The sequence below is a fragment of the Balaenoptera physalus genome (assembly GCF_965194825.1).
Source record: "Balaenoptera physalus genome assembly, chromosome: 5".
Classification (NCBI taxonomy): domain Eukaryota; kingdom Metazoa; phylum Chordata; class Mammalia; order Artiodactyla; family Balaenopteridae; genus Balaenoptera; species Balaenoptera physalus.
The window spans coordinates 105,865,237-105,892,135 of record NC_138884.1 but is presented as its reverse complement, the minus strand read 5'-3'; the positions used below and the strand labels follow the sequence as shown (position 1 = coordinate 105,892,135).

Genomic DNA, 26,899 nt, shown 5'->3' with positions numbered 1-26,899 from the left:
TTGTACAAGTTAATCTTCATCATCAACTTTCTTGAGAAATGGAAATTCATTTTCTAACTTTTCGTTAAACATTCCCTTTTTTAAGTTCATTGTTGTTAAAAGAATGTAAATATCATCATAAGACAGAAGAGTATTACCTGACAATGAAATAAATAGTTGCAGATTCCACCACACAATAACTGAAAAAACCACGGTAGCAAGATCATGCAGATTACTCTCTGTGCTATACACATGCTTGCTCCACATTATTTCACTTAAACCTCACTTATAATTTCATTGATCCCGCCAGCTGGAGGCCTGGCACAAGCCACAGCACTTCTGTCTGGTACCTATAAACCACTTGACCAGCAGGGACAGCAGCATGGAATACTTACCCCACCACCGCCCAAGACCAAAAAAGTTAGCAAGCCCTGGCAGCTCCTCTGCAAGCATCTTGCTTGCAGTCCTTGATGGGGTGTTAGTTATTTTATGTCAGAAAAGGCTCAGGACTAGAGAATCATCATGACTGGGTGCCTTTTAAGTTTAGCCATGGGCTAAAGTCAAAAGTCTGTTCATTATATATGCTTCTCTCACATAACTAGAGGAGTCCATGGTAAAAAGTAGAAGTGCAAAGTGGAGGTCTACCAAACCCATTTTTGTTTATTTTAATGTCACTGTTAATAATATTTTATTAAAAATAAAGAAACAAGGGTAAAGGCTAAACCGCTTAGGAAAGCCAACAGGTATAAATCTGGGGACTGTCTCCTGCAAACCAGAACACACAGAGGTGGGCAACAGCTTCCAGCCTATCAGAACACTGCAACCTCTGGGTCACAGTGATTGGTTCAAAGTTGAACACATGACTCTTGTTGAACCAGTGAGAATCAGCTCCAGATGTTCTGCTGGAAGTCTTAGAAAAGAGCTGCTTCCTTTCCACTAGGGTTGCTGAGCTGGATCTGTCATCTTGTCACCAGTAGAAATAACCTGCCTGAGAATAAAGCCAACACAGAGAGGCAGAGCCACCTGACTCCTGATGATGTCAGTTGAGCAGCGGGTCCAGCTTTGCCCAAAAATAGATGAGACTTAGTCCTAGCTTTCATGAAGCTAATTATATTCTTAGGAAAACAAGTCAAACCAGGAGGCCATTCACAATTTAAGTTGATCATTTTGCGCTAAAGGTCATTAGCTTTTTATGATAAAATAATAACCCAGGTGAGGTATTTAGCAGCATCAGAGATCACCATGGGCTACATTGGTGGGAAAAGGCTGCACGGAGAAGGTTAAAACCTGAACCAGCCTTTGAAGAGTGAGAAGCAAGAAGAGAGGACAGAGAACAGCCTGAGCAAAGTTCAAGGCAGGAATGAAAATGGCATTTGTGAAGCCATCTTGCTATTCACACAGTACCTTTCATAATGCAGCTATAACTCAAGGCCCACTTTAAAGGCTTGAATAGTTGAAAGGGCCAAAAAGATGGTCAACAAGTATCAAATATCTACCTAGCGCCTATTAAGCCCAAGCAACTCTACTGGTGCCATGTAGAAAAGAAGAATGAAGCAAGATCTTTAGTTTTCAAGGAACTTAAAGAATTATTGATATAATCTATAAATGTTAAAAAAATTAATTCAGAATCATGTAATACTTCGCACATCCAAACATGAATAGGTGCAATGCTGTAAAGAAGTGCAGCTTATCCATTCTGCCCATTCAGAGTCTTGAATATAAATGATAGGCAGGTCACTCTAATTCCTATCCTTTCCTTTAAACATCCTGGCATGGCTCTTTTTCAATACTTACATTCTGAAGAACAATGAAGACAGTAATTGAGTAAAAGTAAACTCATCAATGAAATGATCATTACACACAGTTTACTACACAGTTTTCTTGAGCTTATTTATATACAACTAAATGAAATATTATATTATAAATGAGATTTGCCATTATATTATAATATATTATAATTATATTATAAATGAACTCAAAATAGAAATATTTAACTATGGTGCAATTCTGGCTTTAACTACAATTCTCCTTATTAGGGAACTATTTCCTTAGGGAAAAAAATGTCCCTGTCCTGATCCAATTGTTTGTGTTCCTTGTTCAACATTTTTCAAGGACCTTCCTTTAATTCCCATGTTTACTCATATGTCAGGCTACACTGGAAGGATGGCTACATTGCACGGCATTTCACCAGCTCATTGAGAGGAATTCTCTGTTTCTCTCTCGGCCATTGCTCACAGGCTTCAGCATCCATATTTCTAAGCTGCAGCTATTATTACCACTGATTTGATATCACATAGATTCATGTAATCGTGGAAATAAAGGAGGCTCATATTTGTCCAATTATACTCTGCAACATCTCCTGCTGCAGCGGCCACTTTCTCCCCATTGTGACATCAAAGATCGGGTCAAAAATGGGTTTTCGTAAAAAAAAAATAAAATAAAATATATATATATATATATATATATACACATATAAATTCTAATATATATGTATATATATACACATATATATGTTCTAAACTGTTCTCAAAATCTCAAAAGGCTTCCACTATTTTGGAGGGAAAAGAAAAACAAACTATTGTTATTTACTGGGTTATTCTAGCAAATATTCCCCACCATCTACAAGTATCAGAGTTTTACTTTCTACCAATTTACTGTTCAGTTATTAGGGCAATACTGGCACTCGTTAGGGTGATATTGGACTTCCAATAATAAGTACCACGTCAGTGGTGCAAACAAGAAATGCCATACACGTCTACAAAAAGAGAAATCTTACTTCAGGGGTAACCATCCATTCATTTACTCATCTATCAATTCAGGGAATATTTATCGATAACCTGCCACACACCAGGCACAGAGCTAGGCACGGTGACAAGCCAGAGACATGACTTCTGTCATCATGGAGCTTGTAGTTTAGGTAGAGATATGTACAGGAAACAGTCACACAAATAGAGAGATCATTCAAAGTGTTATAAGTGCTGTGCAAAGTGCTATGAGAAAGGGCAACCAGTATGCGGAAGGGTTTAATTTAGATTTGGAGAGAGGTTAGGACTTGATTGAGCTATAGGCAATAATCAAGATTTATCATGATCAAAGGAGTCTGAACTAAAAACTAGGTTACCTGAATATTGGGGCCCTGTAAGAGGGTGTCAGACAACCAAAGACAATTATGACGACTTCTAGGTCCCAACAGGTGGTGACCCCTAGCAGGTCACAGGACTAGGGTGTCACAGATGAAGCCCTTCCAGAAGCTGGTGGCTCATCCTCTCTCTGACATAGGTTTGCTATTCAACTTCTGCTCAGATTCACTCCCACCTGTGAAGTCCCCCAAACTGTGATGGTGGCAAATCTCATTAGTTGTTTTAATAACAGTCTTTGGGATACAAGTAGTCCCATCCAGGGTTCTTGTCGACTAGCATAGCAGTGGGTAAGAATTAGGGAAGTCTTGGAGTGAGCCTCGGTTGGTCAGTCACTGAGTAATGACCCCAGTGTTCTTGCACCTGTTGCTGAGCCTGGGGGAGAGAACTAGTCAAGGTTGGCATTTTCTCAGCTCAGGAACAGCAAAGAGTAAAAGAGTAAAGGGGAAATGAGCATCCAGGGCATAATTCTAAACTATCCTCTCAGCACCCCTCCTCTCAATTAAACCAAAGGCAGAGTTTCTATACTGCAGGATTTTTCCATGTCTTTCTTAAAATGCCTTTGTTTATTGTGAATCTCCAGGAAAGAAGTATATTATGCAATATTTTCTAATCTCTTATGACTAATGTGATAGATTGCAAAATTATTTGCCATGTTTCCAGTTTCCCCCCATGAAGGAAGAATATACATCTCTACACTGATGAGCTCAAGTATGACCATATGGCTTGGTTTGGCCAGTGCAATGTGGATGGAAGTGACATGTTATCACTGCCTGTAGTCATGTCTGGGCAGAAGCCTTAAAAGCCAGCTCATAGCTCCTCTTGTGTCTTCTCTCTACCAGGACAGTCATCAATATTCCAGAAACAGTCTGCTCCAATTCCTGGGTCTTGAAGTGAAGATGACACAGAGCAAACCTTTAACCATTCCATATGGACATGTAGTATGAGCAAGAAATAATGAGCCTGGGAATTCCCTGGTGGCACAGTGGTTAAGAATCCACCTGCCAATGCAGGGGACACAGGTTCGATCCCTGGTCCAGGAAGATCCCACATGCCGTGGAGCAACTAAGCCCATGTGCCACAACTACTGAGCCCACGTGCCTTGGGCCCGTGCTCCACAACAAGAGAAGCCACTGCAATGAGAAGCCCGCACACCGCTATGAAGAGTAGCCCCCGCTCGCCTCAACTAGAGAACACCCGTGCGCAGCAACAAAGACCCAACACAGCCAAAAATAAATAAATAAAATAAATAAATTTATTTTTAAAAAAAAGAGTCTTTGCAGTGTAAGCCCCTGAGGTTCTGTAATCATTTGTAATCAAGGCATAACACACTCAAAGTGTGGTCTTCAACTCCTGTGGGTCCTCAGACGCTTTCAGTGTATCCAAGAAGTCAAAACTATTTTCATAATAATACTAAGGCATTGTTTGCCTTTTCCACCATGTTGACACTTACATTAATGATGGAAAAGTAATGGTGGGTAAAACGGCTGGTCATTATCACAAATCAAAGCAGTAACACCAAACTGCACTAGTATTCATGGTATTCTTCACCCCTATGCACTCATAGTTTTAAACAATACAAATTTCACTTTATCACTTAATGGAACAGAAAAAAGGACTAATTTTATTAAATCTCACCCTTGAGTACACATCTTCTTAATATTCTTTGTGATGAAATGGAAAGTGGGCATAAAGCTCTTTTGCTGCATACCAAAGTACTACGCTGTGTTGTGAGGAAGGGCACTTGTAATTGTTTGAGTTGCAAGCTGAATTAGCCACTCTTTCATTTAAAAATTTCTTTTTATTTGAAAGGATGACTGACAAACTATGGTTACTCAGACTTAGTCAATTGTCAGAGATTTTTCTTGCCAATAATACACTTCAGTGACTATTAGAATTCAATTAATATTAGAACATTAATGTTAGAATTAATATTAGAATATTAGTATTCAAGTGAGTATTTGAATTTTGTTAAGCTTGTATCTGTCACTGTGATCTTGACATTTTTCTAATAAAGATTTTTTTCTGATGAGATCAGTGGTAATATTAATGAATGTGGTTTTCTGATATTGTATAATGAAATATGTCACCACTTGGAAGATCTGTATAACTCAGTGAGCCAGTATTTTCTAAATGACCAATTTTGAAATTGGAAATGCATGGGGTAAAAGACACTCAAAGTACAAGAGAGATCAATGAATTTTAATTTCAGATTTCACATTGCAACTAACCTCTTGAAAACTACCACTTGTTGAATTTTTGTGTTGCATCAGAGAAGAATATCCGCAATTATCTTAAATACTCCCCCCTTTCCAACTATATATCTGTGAGAAGCCAGGTTTTCTTCATAAATTTCAAACTAAACAACATATCACAGGAGACTGCAGAAGCAGATATGAGAATCCAGCTGTCTTCATTAAGCCAGCCATGAAAGATATTTGCAGAAATATAAATCAATTCTACTCTTCTCATTAACACTTTTGGTTTGAAAACTATAAATATTTTTCAACAGGATTTAACATGTAATGAATGAATGGGCTTATCGTTTTAAAGGAATTAATAAATACATGTGTTTAAGTTTTGTTTTACTTTTATATGGTAAGTACCAATAGATATAACGTACTTGAACAAAAGCTCTTTGGGATCTTCAATAATTTTAGGAGTATAAAGGGGTCCTGAGAATCAACGTTTAAGAACTACTGCTGTGCGGTCAAGGTCAAGAGCCATGAAGGAGACAGAAGCCACAGGGAAACTTGAACAGGGAAAGCTTAACATAAAGGTTACTAACCATAAAGAATTTTTCAACATAATAATGGAGTAACTATAAAAATGAACCGAGAACTCTAAATAATGCCCTAGGACCAAGGAAGAGTAACGGAGGAAGGACAAAATCTTGCAAGACAGGGCCTGTCCCCACAGCTGGGATTCAGAGGAAAAAGTGTAGCTGAAGCACACTGGATGGCCAAGAAGGCCTTGGGCTACAGCTGGCCCACAGTCTCAAGGTGAGCAGGAAACACTCCTCCAGAGAGCAGAGGGGCAGGCTGCAAGGTTGTCCGGGTAGCAAGTAGCACAAAGCCTGAGTGCAGAGTGTCCACATCAGGACGACTGTGTGAGGTGATCACCAGGCTGGTCAGGGGCTGTGAGCTTGCTGGGGAACCGCATGCTCTGGGCTTGCAGCTGGGGAACGAGTGCTGCTGACAAGGGTGCATCAGAAGCAAGAAGAAACAAACGCAGTCTGGAACCAAGAAAAGCATCTCCTTCCTCCTGCAGTGACTCTCCCGCGCTCTCTACTGACAAAGCTGAGTATCACAGCCGCTACAAAGGAGAATTACTGCAAGCTCCATGACAGAGCTAGTAGTACTCAGGGTGAATTCGGAACTGAAAGCGCTGACTTAAAACACACCACATAAACCCTTTTTATTACATCTATTCATAGTTCCAAAAATAATGTTCTGGGGACCACAGTTTAAGAAAAACTGATCTTTGTATATTGTAGACTTGTTCTGAGCCTCATATCCCCCTTGTACGTATTCGTTATTGTGGAATTCCAAAATTCGCTTGTCAACAACCACATCTGGAAAGCACACTCTGCTTAGGAAGGCTGCCAAGGGCCAACAACTGGGTGCGTATACGTGCGGGTTAAATTCTACAGCAAGATTTTTTTTAGTGCAGAAAGCAAAAAAGATCTGATGAATCATTAATAAGGGCAATTTAGCAAAATATATCAACAAGTTCTTGCATTCAGTGACAATGTTATGACTATTTTCCCATTAGCCCAGATCTCTGGTTACATCGGCTTTGAAAATGCCCAACTTGCACATCTCCTGCACTAGTGTTTCCACAGCATAGAAATAAAAATCCAAAAAGCTAGAGATACAACACTGGCTGTTCTTCATTTCTCACAGAAAGCTGTCAAGGTCTTTCTCGTCCTTCAAGCACTAGCTCAAACATATTGTCTTCCCACCATGCCCGCCGCCCCCCTCACCCCATCAATGAATCTCTCTCTCCTCTAGACCCTGGCTTTCTGTTGTTTATGCCTCCAGTGAAGCACTTCCCCAGGCTAACTTGTTTTGCAGCTAGTTACGTCTGCATCTTTCTCTCCCACTGCACTGTGAGTTCCTCCAGGGGAGGGTACATGCCTCATTCATCTTTGCATTCCAGAGCCAGACATCTGACTGGATGTGGTAAGCCCACAACCCGTACATGTTGAGCCAAATTTGTTCACTTCAAGTGAAGGAAGAACGGGAGCTTGAAGTCTCCCGATTATCATTCCCAGTTTGAAAAGGAGCCCGGCCACAGACAGGCACTCAGTTGCTTTCTGCTGTGAGCAATCTTCAAGGCATTTTGAAAACAGTGGTCTTCAGGGGGATTCTTCTGAGTTGGGCAAAGAGTACAGAATTTATTTGAGAATTCTGGAATGCAGAAAGTTTATATGGTAATTCAAAACCCAGAAGAAATAATCAGGCACTATTTAATGCTGTAATTCTCTTGCAGCTTATCTTGATTCATTGCTTCCCTTCTTCTTACCTCCCACCTCAAGCCTTGATCCCCCGTAACATAAGACAGGACTATTTGTCTGGAAGAATCTTAAGATATTTTGTTGATAGCATGGAATGCTCCCCACCCTATTTGAAACCCTCCTAAAGAGTCTCTGCTGGTCAAGATCAACTGGATTATGAGGCAGTAACAAATATCAATAAATTTCTGGGCCTTAACACCTTAATAGTTTATTTCTCACTTTTGCGAAGTCCACTATGGGTCCGGGCAACTCTCCAGGGCAGCTGTGACTAATGCATTTACTCAATGATGCAGGTGACTCACCTGGTGCCTCTGAGACAAGGTGAAGAAGAGAGAGCATGGAGATTTCATGTCTGCACGTCTTTTGCTTTGACTCAGAAGTGACACATGCTGTTTCAGCCACAGCCCCTGGGCCAAAACTAGACAGGTAACCCCACTAATAGGCATTGAGGCTGGGAAGCACTGTCCTCTGTGGACCCAGGAAGGAGAAGAAACCAGATATTAGTGAGCTCTGGTGCTATCTACTTCCAAGGCTTCACAAGGACTTTATATGTTAAAAATGTGCAAGTGCCCTTCCTATCAAGCCTGTTCCCCTTGTGAACCTCTACACATAACTGGCAGAGGGAAGGCAGAGGGAAGAGGCAGCTTGCTTCTCTCACCTTTGCCTTCTGTCCTAAAACACACCTAAGAAGCCAGGAAAGTTGTCCTCAGCATCTCCTGAATCAGACACCTCAACTGCACAGAGCAGAAGGAAGAAGTGTATCCCCCTCCTTTTCTCATCTATGATCTTATTTACCTGGAGTCATGTCCCTGTAACAGAGGGGTTCTAACCAGCTGGGTAGTTAGAAACAAAGCAAGTAGTCGAATAATTGCCCATTCCAGGACATCTGGCCTTGAAGAGTTCCATGACCAGGAAAGGAAGAAAGAATTAAGTTTGAAAGGTTTCAGCTTTCTTTCCAACTTCAATAACTAATTTTATTTTAATGTTATACTCCATTTTGATTATTAATATCATAACTCAAAACCTCCAATAAATATTCATTAAATACTTACAATATACCTGACTGCATAAAAAGGAGACCCATGGGGCTTCCCTGGTGGCGCAGTGGTTGAGAGTCAGCCTGCCAATGCAGGGGACACGGGTTCGAGCCCTGGTCTGGGAAGATCCCACATGCCGCGGAGCAGCTGGGCCTGTGAGCCACAACTACTGAGCCTGCGCGTCTGGAGCCTGTGCTCCGCAGCAAGAGGGGCTGCGATAGTGAGAGGCCCGCGCACCGCGATGAACAGTGGCCCCCGCTCGCCGCAACTGGAGAAAGCCCTCGCACAGAAACGAAGACCCAACACAGCTAAAAATAAATAAATAAAATTAAAAAAAAAAAAGGAGACCCATGCATTTTTTGAACAACTATGATGTTCCAAGTTTCACAGTGTATGCCCTTTACAAATAATAAATTATTTTATCCTTTTCACCACACTTTGAGGTTGTCATGTTTGCTCCCATTGTAGAGCCAAATAAACTGAGGTTCAAAGAATTATGTCCTTTGTCCCAGATGATGGCTGGTAATAGTGGGAAAGGGGGATCTCAACCCACATCTATCTGGCTCATAATAAGGGAATCCCACATATTCACATCAAATTAATTAGAACTTAGAAGTTGTTGGCTTACAGCCTGATTTTTACTTTATATACTTGAAAAGTATAATCAAGAGATTATTCATTCACTGGAATAACTAGAGTTCCATTTGAAATTTGAAAGAATGTTAATCATCTTGTTTGTGTACTATTCATTATGCCATGATGATATTTTCAACTACATCAAATTTCCTTTCTCTCAAATAACTCACTGAACAGAATGCAGTTCTATTATATGGTCCAGAGATGCCATGTAACTCCTACCCCAGGATTAAATGAAATCATGCTCACTTAACAAAGTGTCCATAACAAAGTAAGCAGTTTATAAAAAAGATCAACTAATATGTTATTTGGCAAGGTTGTAGAACATTGGATCCTTATCTCATATAATGAGTAAAAATCTGAAAATAATAAAATCCTAATACTCTGGTAGAAGTGTAAATATCAAAAACCTGATAGAACTGAGATGTAGATGGAGATCATTATACATGTGTCTAAAGCAGCAAGTCTTTAGCTTCAAGCTCATGAGCTTAACATAAGCAATGGTGGGTTCAATTATGGAAGAGCAAAAACAAAAACAAATTTAGAAACATCCTGAAATGTTGGAAATGTATTGGCAAAATTCCAACTAAAGGACAAGATGTAAATAAAGGTGTTATAATATTGTTGGACCTTTCGAGAACAAACCCTCCCTTATACTAGATAAGCCTGATGTTTAGACTTTCTTACATTTGATTTTATACCCATTTTCAGTAGCCACTATACACACTCTTCGGATAATGCCAGTGTGTAGTTTTGTACTGTGTCCCAGCATCCAAAGCAGTACCTGGCACACAGTAGGCTCTCAGCAGATATTTGATGAATAAATAAATGACCAGATCTACATAGGAGAATAGATGTGGCAGTGAGAGAAAAGTATTTCAAAAGGTGGAGCTGAACTCTTCTTGGGGAGAGAACTGCCTGTTTTTTGGATGATACCAGTGATGGGACTTTTATTTCTGGCAGGATGGCAGACGAGGTACTTTGAACTGCAGTTCCAATGAAGAATCACTAAAATGTGAAATGAAATCTTTAAAAAGTATCTTTTAAATGCATCACTAGGTCGGGCTTCCCTCGTGGCGCAGTGGTCAAGAATCCGCCTGCCAATGCAGGGGACACGGGTCCGAGCCCTGGTCCAGGAAGATCCCACATGCTGTGGAGCAACTAAGCCCGTGCGCCACAACTGCTGAGCCTGCACTCTAGAGCCCATGAGCCACAACTACTGGGCCTGTGTGCCACAACTACTGAAGCCTGCGTGCCTAGAGCCTGTGCTCCACAAGAGAAGCCACCGCAATGAGAAGCCTGCGCACTGCAACGAAGAGTAGCCCCTGCTCGCCACAACTAGCCCGTGCATGGCAACGAAGACCCAATGATGCCAAAAATAAATAAATAAAATAAATTTATTTAAAAATAAATAAATAAAAAAAAATGCATCACTAGGTAAGCTGCAACAGATGTAAGGAGTGTACAGAAGCAACAACAAATGAGACAAAAGCAGGAGGTAACGTGAGCTCTAAAACTTTCACTGAAGTTTTCTGCTGCACCCCACAGACCCTGAACTTTCCTGGGTGATGGGCTGGAAAGAAGGGGTGGGAGGCAAAACCAAGTCTGCTCAAGGTGGCCAATTCTTATTATTTTTACCCCTTTCTAAGGTTGGCTGCATATAAAGCTACATATAAAGCTGGTACTACAAAGGGCTATAGTTCACTTGTAGAGAAGAACTAGAAATTAATTTGTTGTTCAGAAGGGGAGTATCTGAAAGGGGGGAAGGTGAGTGGAAGGTCTTAGAGTGAAACCCAGACTCTGTGACCCCTCTTCCCATTGGGTGATGAAGCCTACTTGCTTTCAGATGTTTTATCCAGAATACCTCCAAGCTCCAAGTTCATGTGAGGTTTCTTCCCAATTTAGTGTTTTAGTTCAAGGATTAAAAAGTACAGCAGTGCACTCATTTTAAGGAAACAGCTTATCTTTCTTTACTGTATCAACATTTGTTTTCCTTCGCTTAACCATGAATATGGAAAATGGTCACCTGCTCAAGATTCTCTCTACTTTATAGAAATCTGCTGCCCTTGATTTTGGTGTGATTTGGTGAGAACAGCACATTGCTTGGAGAAGCCACTGGTGACTGACTGGCTATGATGGTCATTAGGACATCACACAGGGGTTTGCTGTCACGTTCAGGATGTGATGAAAACTCAGCCCTGGGTTTGACAGACACTTTCATAGTATTGGAGAAATTACATCTCTTCATAATCAAACTTCAGTATTCTATTGATGCCTCCCAGGGACAAGGGGTGCGATTAAAGTTTCTGCCAAAATAATCAACTTGCTATAAACAATAAAAGAGGACATTGATATGCCAGTGAGTGTCTGAGAGGGAAAACAAAGGAGAGGAAATAGATTTTCAAAAGGCACCAGGAAAAAACAGCGCATTCAATTCAGTTAGACTCTACAGAAATCTACTGAACATCTATGTGTAGGGCACAGGACAGGACGAGGCCTGGGCGTAAAAAAAAAAAAAAAAAAAAAAAGACCAGATAACACCTGGATGCACACACTCCATTCCAGTGCCATAATCAGTGCTTCTAACAATCCATCCCACGTGTTTGTAAATGTCCTTCTTGAAATACAGCTGACTTACAGAAAAGCCCACGAGTGTACAGCTCTATCAATCTACACAAGGTTAACACTTCTAAGCAACCCCTACCTGGATCAAGAAATAGGATATTACCAAAATGTATTTGCTGCCTTGGTTGTCCTCTGATGCCTTCAAACAGCTGTTTTTTGTAATTTTTCCAACTAGGCTATTTTTGCTATCGGCAGGGTTAGTCTCTTACCAGCTAGCTGTGCCCTCATCCTTCAGCAGAATTTCATTATGTACTACTGAATTCTCGCAAAACACTGTGAGGTGGCACCATTATCCTAATTTTCAATTTTAGGATACTGAGTTTCAGAGACACATACTTTACTCAAGAACACCAGCTGGTAAGTAGCGGAGCCAAGGTTTAAACTCCAGGATTGACTCAGAGCACATGCACTTAACCACAATAGTACAGTGATTTTCAAATAAGACACGGCCTGTGCATTAGAAGCTCACAGGCTTGAAGATATATTATCATATTACATGTAAATTTGGGTACCAACTTCTTTCTCTATCATATGCACATATATATTGTATACAGATGAATTACACAACATATATTGTCTCATTGAACCATTACAGTGTATTGTCTCATTTAAGCACCGTAACAACCCTATGAGGTAGAAATTATTCTTCATGTATTATGGTTGTTAAGCAACTTTCCTAAGCATGTCACCAATAAGTAGCCTGACTCCAGAGCACTGGCCCCTCCCAGCTCTCTGTCAATCACCCGTCCCTCACCCACACCACCCATGTAGTCTATGGATGTCTGTGGAATAAAAGAATGAAAGATGTCAACACTCACGGGTGACTGAAGTTGACAATAAAACAGGACAATACCGTTGTTCTGAGATCATTCACAAAAATGGAATGGGATGTGCTTAAATGTCAGCCCCGGTGAGAAGAGACAAAAGCCCTTGATCGAGTTGCCTTCTCATTCTTTATCAGCAACTAGGAACTGGCGTGACCTATTTGTCTTGATGCAACCCTCTTCCTGCTGGTCCAATCGAAGTCATTCTTTAATCTAAGAAGGGAGGCATTCAGAGAAAGGAAACTAGCAGGTTCCTGAAGGCCAGCTATGTGTGTGCAGGAAACTATCAATACAGTTCATCATTTCATCCCCACAAAGAACCTGTGAGGTAGGTGTCAGTGCTCCCATTTTACAGATGAGGAGTCTGAGAATCACAGGGGTGCAGTAATGTGTCCAAGTTCACATAGATAGAAGTGGAAAGACTTGGGAATTGGATTCTGCCATCCACTTCAGAGTCACATTCCATTGTAGGTCTTCCCCACTGTTCTGGAATCTTAAGGTCTTCAAAGGCAGTAACTGTCTTGAATCACCAGGATACCACGCAGGGCTGGCACACAGGAGGACTGACCAGTTACCACTAATAGATCTCTGATGCCCAGTGCTGGCATCATGCCACCTCCCTGCCAGCTTTGTAGACGTGAAACTCTGCCTCGTATTCACTTCCCATCCTAAAACGACTCTTGATTAGTTTGTCCTCTTGATAAGTACCTGTTCTCTTAAAACTCAAATTCTCTTTCATATTTTATCCTTCTGCCCCTGGGGAAAGGCTTCTCACTTCCCTGCTCAGACAGCCGGTTTAGGGAAGTTGTACACAGGAAGGAGATCTGCTTGTCCACTGCACTGCCAACCAGGAACACGAGGTACATTTGGAATTCACATCACGGGAAAACATCCAGCCCGCTAACAAAGCATCTGCAGAGGCTCAAAGAAAACCAGATACAACATAATCCTTTTCTTGTGCTAATGACACTCTCATTTACATCCTCACCATATTAATTCTCTTTGTTTCAACCTTAACTAAAGTCAAGGAAGGCTTCTTGGGCAACATTATTCACAAGTATTTGACAACCCTAAAATGACAAAATGCTCTAATTCCATCCGCTGATAAAAGTCAATTTGACACCAACACTAACCTGTTATTTTTCAAATAACAATGGTAACATTTAATTAGAATTTAACTTGGCTGCTTGCTTTCACTTAACAATGTACGTACACTGGTGGTTCCCTGATGAAAGAAAATATTGACATTCAGTGTAAATGCTGTATTTTTAAAAGAGCTGCACACTAGTCCTGTCTAATTATGCATAACATTCTGCTATTAAGTGCTAGTATTTCAAGTGGCTTGAAGGGTCACCTGGTCTTTAGTCCTTCCTATTATGATCGCAGGTTATGTTAAGTCTTTGTGGGGCTATCACAATTGCCTTGTAAAGCTTACTTCTATCGGCAGACCCTACAGAAGCCCTCCCAAATGACTGATTATATCTCATGATCCCATTTTAACGAAAAAGATTATAAGAAAGCATCTAGCATCATGCCTGGCACACAGTAGGTGCTTAGTAAATGGTAGCTACTGGCATAGTAAATGTTTCATAAATACTTTGGAATTCAATCATTACCATAGTCTTGAGCTACATATTGATCAGAGAAGTTCTCTTTCCCCTCCTGGAACTCCTTACGTCATCTGTAACATTCACCCATTGGTTTATTCATGCCGCACACATTCACAGAGCACCTGCTCTGTGTCAGGCACTCATTCTCTCTAGATATTGATCCCCAAGGAAATGCTGCATGCTATATCTCCCTCTTGGAGATTCCCATTGCACATATTAGAGGTTCTAAGAAGTTCTATAAGGAATACATAGACAGATAAATGAGAGGCAAAAAATGGATGGATGGATGGATAGATAAATTGATTTTCAGTATTTTCCTTACTTGTGGAAACTTTAAAAATATCTTTACCATCTCTTTTTCATTGAAGTATAGTTGATGTACAATATTATATGCTACAGGTGTACAATATATTGATTCACAATTTTTAAAGGTTATATTTCATTTATAGTTATTGTAAAATATTGGCTATATTCCCTGCGTTATACAATATATTCTGGTGGCTTATTTTATATATAATAGCTATACCTCCTAATCCCCGACCCCCTTTTTTCCCCTCCCTCCCTTCCCTCTTCTAGCCGGTAACCACTAGTTTGTTATCTATTATCTGTGAATCTGTTTCTTTTTTGTTACATTCAGGAGTTTGTTGTATTTTTTAGATTCTACCTATAAGTGATCATACAGTATTTGTCTTTCTCTGACGACATTTCACTTAGCATAATGCCCTCCAGATCCATCCATGTTGCTGCAAATGGCAAAATTTCATTCTTTTTTATGGCTGAGTAGGAACGCTTTTTGTCATGAAGACCTATTACCACCCTGAGACAATGGTGTTCTTAGGAACACGCTTTGGGAAAGAGTGCAAGTGCATATCCATTACAATGCCCCATACCCCACCTACAAGCATAGTTATCCGTACATTATAAATTTTCAGAGCATACTCATTAAATTTGATACTGGACAATATAATTGATATAACAATGAGTTTCAGGTGAGGCCTGAGCTCTAGCATCAAGACCACCCTATCTCTAAAATGCTATAACGAGGCATGTTTGCCCATGACAACCAATTTGAGAACTGGCCTTCAAGCCAACACAGACATGACCAAAGACCCAGCTGGTCCATTAAGTCCATTGCATAACGTCTCTGGGTCTCAGAGTGTCTAGTGGGGATTAACTGAGATAATGCACAAGGAAGACCAAAACTTCCCCTGAGATATTTGCAAAGGCTTTATTCTCTCGGGTCCCTCTACTTGGTCCAACCTATAACACTGTCCTGACACCTGTTCTGTTCACAATCTGTCCCTCAAGACCTGGATGTGTAAGTCAGTCTTTCCCTTAATTGGGAAGAGGAGGGGCCGGGGATAAAATGTTGGCCAGTGGGAGCCAATAACTTTTTTCAAGCACAGGTTCACACACGTATAAAGCATTTTTATCCCGCCCCAAGCATGAGACCAGACGAAGGAGTGACAAGGCAAGAATGAAAACAACTCTAGATTAAATATCAACATCCTGTTCTTTAAATGTACCTCAGCCTCACACCACCTGTACAAGGCTGTGCATCACCCTTCCCAGTAATTCTTCTCATGCTTTTACGTAGAACAAGTCAGCTTTTTCCAGCGCCCACTTCCAAATTAAACTCCACGTCTACCTGCTCTCAGAAGGGCTTTCCCATGGCACGACCTGCCCTCATTAACAGGCAATTACACATAAACAACAAGGTCCTACTGTATAGCACAGGGAACTATATTCAGTATCCTGTGATAAGCCATAATGGAAAAGAATATGAAAAAGAATGTATATATATATATATATGTATAACTGAATCACTTTGCTGTACAGAAGAAATTAACACAACATTGTAAATCAACTATACTTCAGTAAAATAATTAAAAAAAAAAAAACAGGCAATTATGCCCTCAGATAGCAAAGCTTTCCTCTACCTGACCCTTCAAATACACAAATCCCAAGGAAGCTGGTGTCACGGCTGTAAATGTTCTCCAAGGAAGCAGCTGGGATATGAGACAGTATTTCCCAAACTTCAGCCTTTCAAAGAAGACCTTCGTGATTTCACCACATATTTATACCATCTCTACTCTATGACAGAATAATGGTCCCCAAAAGGTATTTATGTCCTAATCTCAGAACCTATGAATGTGTTCCCTTACATGGCAAAAAGGATTTTGCAGATGTAATTAAATTAAGGATCGTGAAATGAAGAAATTATCCTATATTATCTGGGTGGGCCCGATGTAATTACAAGGCGCCTTATAAGAGGGAGACGAGAAGGTCAAAGTCAGAAAAAGGAGACATGACAACAGAAGCAGAGGTTGGAGTGATGCAAGGAAGGACCCTCAAGCCAAAAAAGGCACCACTAGAATCTAGAAAAGGCAAGGAAACAAATTACACCCTTCACAAAAATTAGCTCAAAATGGATCACAGACCTCAATGTAAAATGCAACTTTAAAACTCCTAGCATAGGAGAAAACCTAGATGACAGGTATGGTGATGCCTTTTTAGATAAAACATCAAAGATACGGTTCATGAAAGGAATAACTGATAATCTGAATTTCTAGGGGATGCTGTGCCCAAGAGCCTCTGGAAAGAATGCAGCCCTGCTGATCCCTTAATTTTAGGACTTCTGACCTCCAGAGCTATAAAATAATAAATCTGGGTTGTTTTCAATCACTAAGTTTGTGGTAATTTGGTACAGCAGCAATAGGAAACCTATTTTAGGTAATGTATTTTTTCAAGACTATCTTTTCAAGAGCGGGGTTAGGTTTACCTAAAAATTGAAAGGACGGTACAGAGATTTGTCATAAACTCCCAGCCCACACACATGCATAGCCTCCCCGTTAGCAACATCACTCCCCAGAGCAGTACCTTTTTTACAGAGGATGAACTTACATTGACACATCATAATCACTCAAAATCCATAGTTTATCTAAGGGTGCTATGGGTTTGGACAAATGTGTAATGACATGTACCCACCAGTATGATATCATACAGAGTATTTTCACTCCCCTCAAAATCCTCTATGCTCTGCCCATTCATCTCTTCTCCTACCCACCCCCGCCACCAACACTGATCTTTTTATTACCTCCATAGTTTTGCCTTATCCCAAATGTGATATAGTTGGAATCATACAGTCTGTAGCCCTCTCAGATTGACTTCTTTCATTTAATAATATGCATTTAAGTTTCCTTCATGTCTTGTCATGGCTTGACAGTGCACCTCTTTTTAGCACTGAGTACTATTCCATTGTCTGGATGGACCACAGTTCATTTATTCATTCACCTACTGAAGGACATCTTGGTTGCTTCCACGGTTTGGCGATTATGATTAAAATTGCTCTAACCATTCATGTGCAGGGTTTTGTGCAGACGTAAGTTTTCAACTCCTTTGGGTAAAGACCAAGGAGGGTGATCCCTGGCTCGTACCATGAGAGTATGTTTAGTCGTGTGAGAGACTGCCAAACTGCCTTCCAAAGTGCCTGTACCACGCGGCATTCTCACCAGCAATGAATGAGAGTTCCGGCTGCTCCACATCCGCACCAGCATATGGTGTCGTTGTTTCAGATTTTGGCCATTCTAATAGGTGTGTGGTGATATCTCGTTGTTTTAACTTGCATTTCCCTAATGACATATGATATGGAACATCTGTTCATATGCTTATTTGCCAGCTGTATATCCTCTTTGATGAGGCATCTGTTGAAGTCTTTGGTCCATTTTTTAATTTGGTTGTTTGTTATCTTATTGTTGTTTTTTAAGGGTTCTTGGTATATTGGCTAACAGTCCTTTATCAGATGTGTTTTTTTGTAAATATTTTCTCCCAGTCTGTGGCTTTTCTTCTAATTCACTTGATATTTTTGTTATCCAACACAAGTCCATGTGCCTGAAGCACAGTGAGGCCAAACAATACCAAAACGTCAGAGCTGGGAACAGAGAAAGGCCTATTGTAGGCCCACGAAAGGAGATGGGTGGCTCATGCCTTAAAAACCCTGCGCTCCTCAAAAGCGTCCAGCAAAGCCCTTTAATAGGAGAGGTGAGGGAGGGGCATGGTTAGTTGTTGCAAACCTCTCCGTGTCAGATCCTTTTTTTGAGGTCAGGTCACGGTCAGGTCACAGAGTTCCCATAAACCTCCTCCAAAACAAAGGTTATTCTCTGTTCTGACAAGAAAGGGCAAGGTCCCAAGGCTCAACTTTCCCCCTCTGAGGTCCAGGCCCTGGCTGAGAGGAGAGGGTCGCTGCACCGGCCGGTTACCCGGCCCAGGAGCATTCGTCCAGCACCCAGGCTGGATCCTCCTGCCGGGGCCCAGGCCTGGCTAAAGGGGCAGATCTCAGCTGTCGGCGCCCTCAGGGCCAGGTCCCCAGACCCTGCCCAGCCGTCACCACTGAGGGAGCCAGGCACCCAGGATCTACCGGTCCTTAGGCTTTTCATTTAAGCTGGAGAGAATCATTTGTATAGGATCAACAGGAGCAAATACCCATCAGGTGAATTCCCAGCTCCCAATTGCCCTTCTCTGGGAATAGCCCTAACCACAGAGGTGGACCTGAAGTAATGCTGCGCAATGTTCTTACACCTTAACCCTGACCTCTGGCCACCTCCTAGGAGTAGACAACTGATCTCAGCTGTACCAAGTTTTGAAAATTGAACGGAGAGACGGAAGCTGGTTGAAGCTGTTACCTTAATGGCAGGGTCCATGTACTCCAGCTGCTGAGGCCTCCGTGGATTGTGACCCATGGTGACTGCCACCACCATTAGGTCGACGAGGTGGGGACGGGGGGAGAAGGGTCACTGCTGCTTCAAGGCCTGGGCCCGGCCAGGGGACGGCCGCGGTGAGGGCTCTCGAGCTCTATAGGACACAGCCCTCAGGCTGTCCCCAGGCCCCCCAGCTCACCTGCTGGCCCCAAGGCCAGAGGGCCCGGAGGGCCCCGGGGAGAAGGCTGCAATCCGCCTCTTCCCGCGCTCTCTGCCGCGCGGACCACGCTGACTGCCTGCACAGCCGTAACTCCGCCCACGAGGCTCAGGGTCTCGCGATAACAGCTGCGTGCCTGCTCCGCCTCTGTTACATTTCCTTTCACGGAGCAGAACTTTTTAATTTTAATGAAGTCCAGCTTATCAATTATTTCTTTCATGGATCATGTGTTTGGTGGTGTATCTAAAAAAGCATCACCATAACCAAGGTCATTTAGGTTTTCTCCTATGGTATCTTCTAGGAGTTTATAGTTTTGCATTTTACATTTAAGGCTATGAAATGGGGAAATGATCCTATATTTTGAGTGAATTTCCTGAAGGATGTAAGGACTGTGTCTAGATTAATTTTTTTGGAAGTTCTGTTGTTCCAGCACCATTGTTGAAGAGACTATCTTTGCCCTGTTGTGTTTCCTGTGCTCCTTTATCAAAGATCAATTGACTGTATTTTTATCGGGGTCTGTTTCTGGGCTCCTTATTGTGTTCCATTGATCTGTTTGTCTATTCTTTCATCAGTACATCACTGTCTTGATTACTGTAGCTTTACAGTAAGTCTTGACGTCAAGTAGCATCAGTCTTCCAACTTTGTTCTTCTCCTTCAATATTGTATTGGCTATTCTGGTGTATTCTTTATGTAACATTTAAATCGATCCACTTTTTACTTGCTATCTAATTTAGTCGCATCCTGGCCATAATATCCATGGAATTGAAAGCTTGCTATATATTTTTATATAAAATAGATGATTATTAAATAGAAAGCATTCTCCTGTGTCCCACCCCCCATCTCCCTGTACACGTACCCCAATGGAATGGCTCATACTTTGAAAAACTGGTGTAAGGAAACACTCAAAGCCCCCAGAGTTCCACACCTTGCTCTACCATTCATTGACCTTAAACTGGTCATAGCCAGACCCCTGGTCCTTTGTCTTCCCATCTGTACAAGGGGTTCGGTGGAACAAATATTTATTGGACCCCAGCCCTATGCTGGTCACCAGGACTATCCAGGACAGTCCCTGGCTGAGCAAAGGGTCACAGACCACCAAGTTGTCCAAAGTTTTCACTCTCTGCTCCCTTAAGTCTGCTCCCCTGACTGAGCCCTCCAGCCTCTGACTGACTTGGAGTCAAAAAGAACAATGACAGCCCCTGTCCCCTCATGCCTCTTCTTTCCCTCTGGAGCATCTATGCACTGAGCTTAGTTGACATCAGAAGAAAAAGCTGCCTCTCTTTTCCCCACACTGGTCACCCTGAATCATATTCACATTGGGAGATGGGGCTAAATCAAGCAATCCAGTGTGGTTTAATGGCAGGAACACTAGAGTAAGAAGTCCAAACTCTGGCTTAAATTATGTTTCTGTGACCTGCCAGCGGCATGATCTCTCTGAGATTCAATTGCCTTATGTGTAAATAGGGAAAGGCCTACTGAGCTCAAAGTACTGGTGTGAAGATTCGGTGAAATAACATAGTCTCAATCTCCCAGCACCTAACCTGACACACAGTAGGCACTCAGTAAACGTCAGTGAGACCTGAATTGGAATCAATAACCACCTTCTAGCGTGTACAGGTGATGGGAACTTTACAGGGACTCCTGACAGGGAACAGGTCCTTTTCCCAGTGGCTTGTGCACACTCTAGCAGTCTGAACTGTTGCTGTTTCTCGTACGTGTGTCGTCATCTGTTTGCATGGAGATTGGGCTTTTAAGACGTTGCAAGCTTGGTCATGTTTAGGAAGTTATCTACTACTTTTTTAAACCTGACTTTCCACTTCAGTGAAGAAAGTACACAAGAGGATGCAGGGGAGGAAGAGTGAGAGGAAAGGAGGAAGGCAGGGAGAGAGAAAAAAGTCAGGATGCACAGCAGCTAGTCTCCAACATTGAGGTTACGTATCGATCTTAGACCTACTCAGAGAGCTGAGCAGAGGCCCCCACAAGGAAAAGAAAATTGAACCAGTTTCACACGCTGGTTTTCCGCACCAATATTCCCATCTATTGCCAACGGCTGCCCCCTTGTGGACATTCTTCACACTGCTTGGATCTTCTAAAATGCAAGGAAGCGGAAAGCCTCACAGTGGAAAAAAATGTTTTAAGCTTTCAGAGGTTCCCCATTGCCTGCAAGACAAAATTCACTAAACAAAGATCCTTCATGATCCAGCCCCTGCCAACCAAGACAGCCAGAATGGACTAAGACAGGGATGGATACTAAGCTTGGACACACCATGTTCAAGTTACCTCTGGGACACCCAAGTGGAAAGGGTGAAGCAGCTCCTAGGAAGCTTTAGCGCTGGAGTATGAAGAGATGGAACAGGATGTTGAAAGGGACCTGGTGTGTCAGTTTTTCTGTTGATGCCCACAGGTGAGAACGTGATAGGTACTAGGTCCCCACATGCCCAGACATAGCATTAGATCATTTCTGCAGGGCCCATCGAGAGCCTGGGAAGTCATTACCAGAGTCCTGGACACCCACCTCCAGTCTGTGACAGAGGAGAGATTGCAGAGGGACAGACAATGTCTTGGGAGAGAACTATTGGAGAGCTATGGCACTTTCCTTCCCTTCTCTGTAAGTGAGAGGAGGCAAAGGCTTATGTCCCACAGGCCAGATGTGGGCCATGTAAGAAGGAGCCAACCTCGAGGCATCTTGTAAAGGACACCGCCCAGGAGAATGGCCTGGAAAGACAAAGTGGCCCAGCACAGAACGGAACCATGGCAGGTTAGCAGCCGAGGGTTACACCTGCTCAAGGAACAAACTATATTCAGGGTTGCTGGTCAGAGCACTCCAGCAGGGATGCACCCAACAAAAAAACCAGCATTTAAAACTCTGCCATTCCCAGATAGCACGTGTGGCTGAATAGATCTGAACTAGTCCAGCACATCATTCCTGTTCTGTACCGTTCCTGGAACCAACTTCCCAGCACCTCCGGAAGTGGATACTCCAGCCCCAATCAAGCCTCCAGATGAATGTAGCCCCAGATGACATCTGACAGCAACTTCATGGGAGACCCTGAGCCAGAATCCCCAAATTAGCCCCTTCCAAATTCCAGACCCACAGAAACTGTGGGAGATAATAAGTACTATTCTTTTAAGCCACTACTCGTTATGCAGTAGCAGAAAACTAATACATGACTCTACCCTACAACTATGATTCAGATCTGGGGAGGTTTCCAGGAATCCATTTTTAATAAGCTCCCTAGATGGTCCTTTTGACAACTAACTAAAGTTAGAGGAAGAAGAGGACTAAGGCAGTATCTCTGGGAGCCCTGACATTCAGTGCCCCCATGAAGCTTACAGTCCTGTGGGTGCAACAGGCAATAATCACACCAAATACTGTTTTAGGGTCTTGGATTTTGTTTTTATTGAAATATAACTGACATATAATATTATGTAAGTTAAAGGTATACACCATGTTGATTGATACACTTATATACTGCAATATGATAACCACCATAGCTTTCAATAATATCTCTATCACATCACAGAATTATCATTTCTCTTCCGTGGTGGGAACATTTAAGATCGACTCTTTTAGAACTCTGAAGTATATAATATAGCAATATCGACTATAATCCTTATGCTGTGCATCAGATCCCCAGAACTTACTCATCTTCTTGTTACAAGTTGTTTAGTTATAATTGTAGAATCTGGGTTTGAAGGAGCTAGGAGTTGTCTGGGGCATCAATTTCCAAGAGTCATTGAAACAGCACCGAAAATTACTTGCAGGTAAGCAAGCCAATCACACTTCCACCTAAGCTGACAGCTCCACCAAGTGGACATTTCAAAAACTCCTCTCATCTGAGTGTTTCCCTTTTCTACGCTCGAAGTCACAAGCAGCTAAAAGCCCAGCGTCACCACGGGCTGAAATGCTAATTCAGAACTTGTTTGCCTCTCTGCTGCTAACCAGCTATTGGCCTCCTAAACTGCAAGCCTCTCCATGTGCCTCCCGAGGAGTCTGCTTTAGAAGATCAGACAGGAAAACTGTGAATTCAGAACAAACACTACAAAAAAGTGATGTTGCAAAAGTATTTTCAAAATGTTGGGTCTGCTTCTGCCCATGGAAATAAATATGTTTTTTAAAAAAAAAAGCATTCTGCAAGAAGTCTTTATTAACCAAAAATCTATTTCTCCACAACAGATAATTTTCACATTCCTTGAGGATTGTCTCATATCAATAAGAATTGTTTGAAAATGTGGTCTTTGATAATGGTATTGTATTTGTTATTGGCATAACTAAATTGTGCTCATCATATGGCTTATTTGCAGGCTGCTGTAGTGCAGTGGCTGAGAACACAAACGTTGTAGTCGAAATGCCTGTTCAAATCCTGGCTCTCACTACCTCCTAACTGTGTAAACTTGGGTGAGTAACTTCTCTCTATGCCTCATTCTTCTCAACTGTAAAATGGACTTAAAAATAGGAGTCTCTTCAATAGAATTGTGAGGATTTGTTAATCCTTGTAAAGCCACACCTACAGCATAGAAAGTGCTCAATAAATGTTAGCTACAGTGATTACTTAACAATACTTTATTGTTGGGTCTTTTGAGTTGTTTCAAAGATTGCAGTAATTAATGATGCAGGAATTAATATATTTGTTATATTTCTTGTCCTTGTTTCTTTTTTTATTTTATTGAAGTATAGCTGATTTACAATGTTGTGTTCATTTCTGCTGTACAGCAAAGCGATTCATATATATCAATGTATACATTCTTTTTCATATTCTTTTCCATAATGGTTTATTACAGGATATTGAATATAGTTCCCTGTGCTATACAGTAGCACCTTGCTGTTTATCCATTCTGTCTTGTTTCTGATTATTTCATAGAATCTAAGATATGGGATTACTAGATCAAATGGTGAAAAGTTTTTTTTTTTTAAACATCTTTATTGGAGTATAATTGCTTTACAATGGTGTGTTAGTTTCTGCTTTATAACAAAGTGAATCAGTTATACATATACATATGTTCCCATATCTCTTCCCTCTTGCATCTCCCTCCCCCCCACTCTCCCTATCCCACCCCTCTAGGTGGTCACAAAGCACAGAGCTGATCTCCCTGTGCTATTCGGTTGCTTCCCACTAGCTATCTATTTAAGAGTATTGATAGAGTATCAAGTTACTCTCCTAAACAGTTCAATGTGGCCCTCCCACCAACAGGGTTCAAAAACACATGTCAGCACGTGCTTTAAAAATAGTTGCTAGTTTGTGGTGGCAGTGGGGGGAAGAAATTTTCCTCTACCCTTCTAGGTTCTTCTGGCTGGTCTAAGAATTAAGTTGACATGAGACACATTAAAAGGAGAAAATCAAATAAAAGTTTAATAACATGTATGCATGGGAGAGACCCAGGAAAATAGTAGTAACTCACCAAAATGGCCGAAGCCCTCACCTTACATACCATCTTCAGCTAAAGACAAAAGAGGACATTGAGGGTAGTGGTTGGGGACTTCAAAGGGGAGAAAGACAATTCACATGAAAATGAAAAAGAAAATGTTTGATAAACAAATGTTTGCTAGGCCCTGAAGAGACAAGGGACACAGAGTGAACTCCGATCTCTCTCCCACCACACCCCGCCCATAGTCTTTGCAGATACCTCTGGTGGTAGCTCTATTCTGGGAACAGTCCCTTTATCTAAATTCTTTAGGCAGCTAAGGGAGAGGTCAAAAGAAGGAATTCCTGAATCTTCTTCTTCTTAAAGATAATCAGCCTAAAACAATCCTCATGCCAAAGATACACATGTTTCCGTGGCAAATTTGCTCCCCTGCATTTACCTAGTACGACTGCCATCTCATTGTTTCAGTTTGCATTTCTTAAATAACCAGTGAAGTGGGACATTTAATTTTTCTCTCACTCAGACTTCTAGTCCAAATTACTTTATCCAGAGATAACATAATTTGCAAAAATTTTAGTAAGAAATTCTCCCTGAAAATGGAGCAAATGTAGCTCTAGGAAACTGAGGCAGAGGCCAGAAAGGGACTTGCTTAACTTGGGAGTATTCCTCAGGACACAGTCTCTCAATGCTAAGAACATTCTAGAAACACAGCAGGTTTCTACCCATAATCCCCTACACACAGGTTGGTCTGGACCCCAAGACAACAGAAGCCTCTGGCTGAGTAGGATTCTCTAGCTAATGTGCTTCCCTTAGCCTCCGTGGAGCTTTTTCCCCTTAGAATGTCCCAAATGGTATTTATTTTAATCTAAGTGATAGAGTGTCACAATAGAATTGATCTATGGGGAAAAAATTGGACTCAACCCCGATTTTTTTCCACCAACAGAGACCCAGAAGCAGAACCTTCCCAGCCCTCTTTCCAAGCCCCCAGAGAGGCTCTCGGCTGCACTTTGGATGAAGTGTCTGCCTTCGCATTTTCCTTAGACACAGTACTTCAGCCTTTCCATTTTCTAGGGTTGTAAACAGCTGTGACTTGAACAGGCCCAGAGTAGCAGCACCACTCTCCCCAGGTCCCTGGCTGAGCTGACCTGCCACAGAACGAACATGGTCACACTGGGAGGGTCTCTCTCCAGTCCCAGGTTATTCGGCTGCACTGATTCAGCCCCTCAGGAGTGTCCGGAAGGGTGAGTGGTGATACTGCCACCACCTCCCTTGAGTGAAAAGTGAACTTGAGGACCAATGACTTTGAGGCAAATTAAAAATGCAGAAGTCAAAACATACTCTTTCCTAAAATAGGCCCACTATTTCCCCCTGAAGTATGATAATAAGAATAAATAATCATGTACTATTTCACTGAATCCCCACAGCTACTCCATAAGGCAGATATGATCATTCCCATTTCACAGATGAGGACCAGCCAGCAAACAGAAACTACTCAAACAGGGGGGGACTTAATAAAGGAAATAAGCCATATGGGAGGTGGAAAAATCCAGAATCCAAACATGGGATGGTGAGGTGACCCAAAGATTAGCAACAGTCGAAAGCCACTGCTTCTCCAAGGGCTGAGAATCAAAAAGAAGAGCCCAGTGGGCAGGTCTGCAGGGAGCCACAGGGGAGGGGCTGGCCAGTGGGAGCTGGGGCTGTGGAAGTGATACTGCCATGGCCAAAGATGCCACTGCCCCCAGAGATGCCACCAGAGGCAGGAGGGGACATGGAGATACTGTGGTTTCTCCCCTCTCCCCCACTTCAGTCTTCCACAAGGGACCCCGCTGCCAAAACCTATAGGAAGACAGTTGGCAAGGGAGCCTGGGAAAGGCAGGTCCCTGCAATACAGAGCAGGACAGAGAAGGGCAAAGAACGGGGCTGAGAAAAGAGACCAGTTCTGGCCCATTGCTCATGGTCCTTCCACTACCATGTGGCAGAGCCAGGTATGCAAACAAGGTGCACTTGAGTCCATCAGCCTAGGAGAGGCAACAAGGGAGACGACAGGTGGACAAAATAGCAGATGGAAGAAATAAGATGGTTTAAAAACTGGCTGTGGGAAGGGAAATGACAGTCTTATGTCTCTAGCCAGGGTATCATACAAGCAACAAGGGGTGGGGATCTGTGGACACCTGGCTCCATCACTTACTTGCATCACGTACTAGGAGCACACCGATTAGTTAACTTCTCCAAGCCTGCCTTTCGTCCACTCATT

General features: G+C 42.1%; 1 protein-coding gene across 2 annotated transcripts in view; it reads right to left on the bottom strand.

The window, feature by feature from the left end:
- Positions 1 to 26,899, bottom strand: part of LOC309661217 (uncharacterized protein) — a 174,956-nt gene that overhangs the window by 142,887 nt on the left and 5,170 nt on the right. The window contains exon 3 of one of the 2 annotated variants that reach the window (XM_082462675.1): positions 19,264 to 25,945. In XM_082462675.1, coding sequence (XP_082318801.1) covers positions 19,264 to 19,501 — 238 coding nt within the window. In that variant the 5' untranslated portion in view covers positions 19,502 to 25,945. The remainder of the gene's footprint in view (positions 1 to 19,263; positions 25,946 to 26,899) is intronic. The other variant, XM_082462676.1, reaches the window with a different exon arrangement.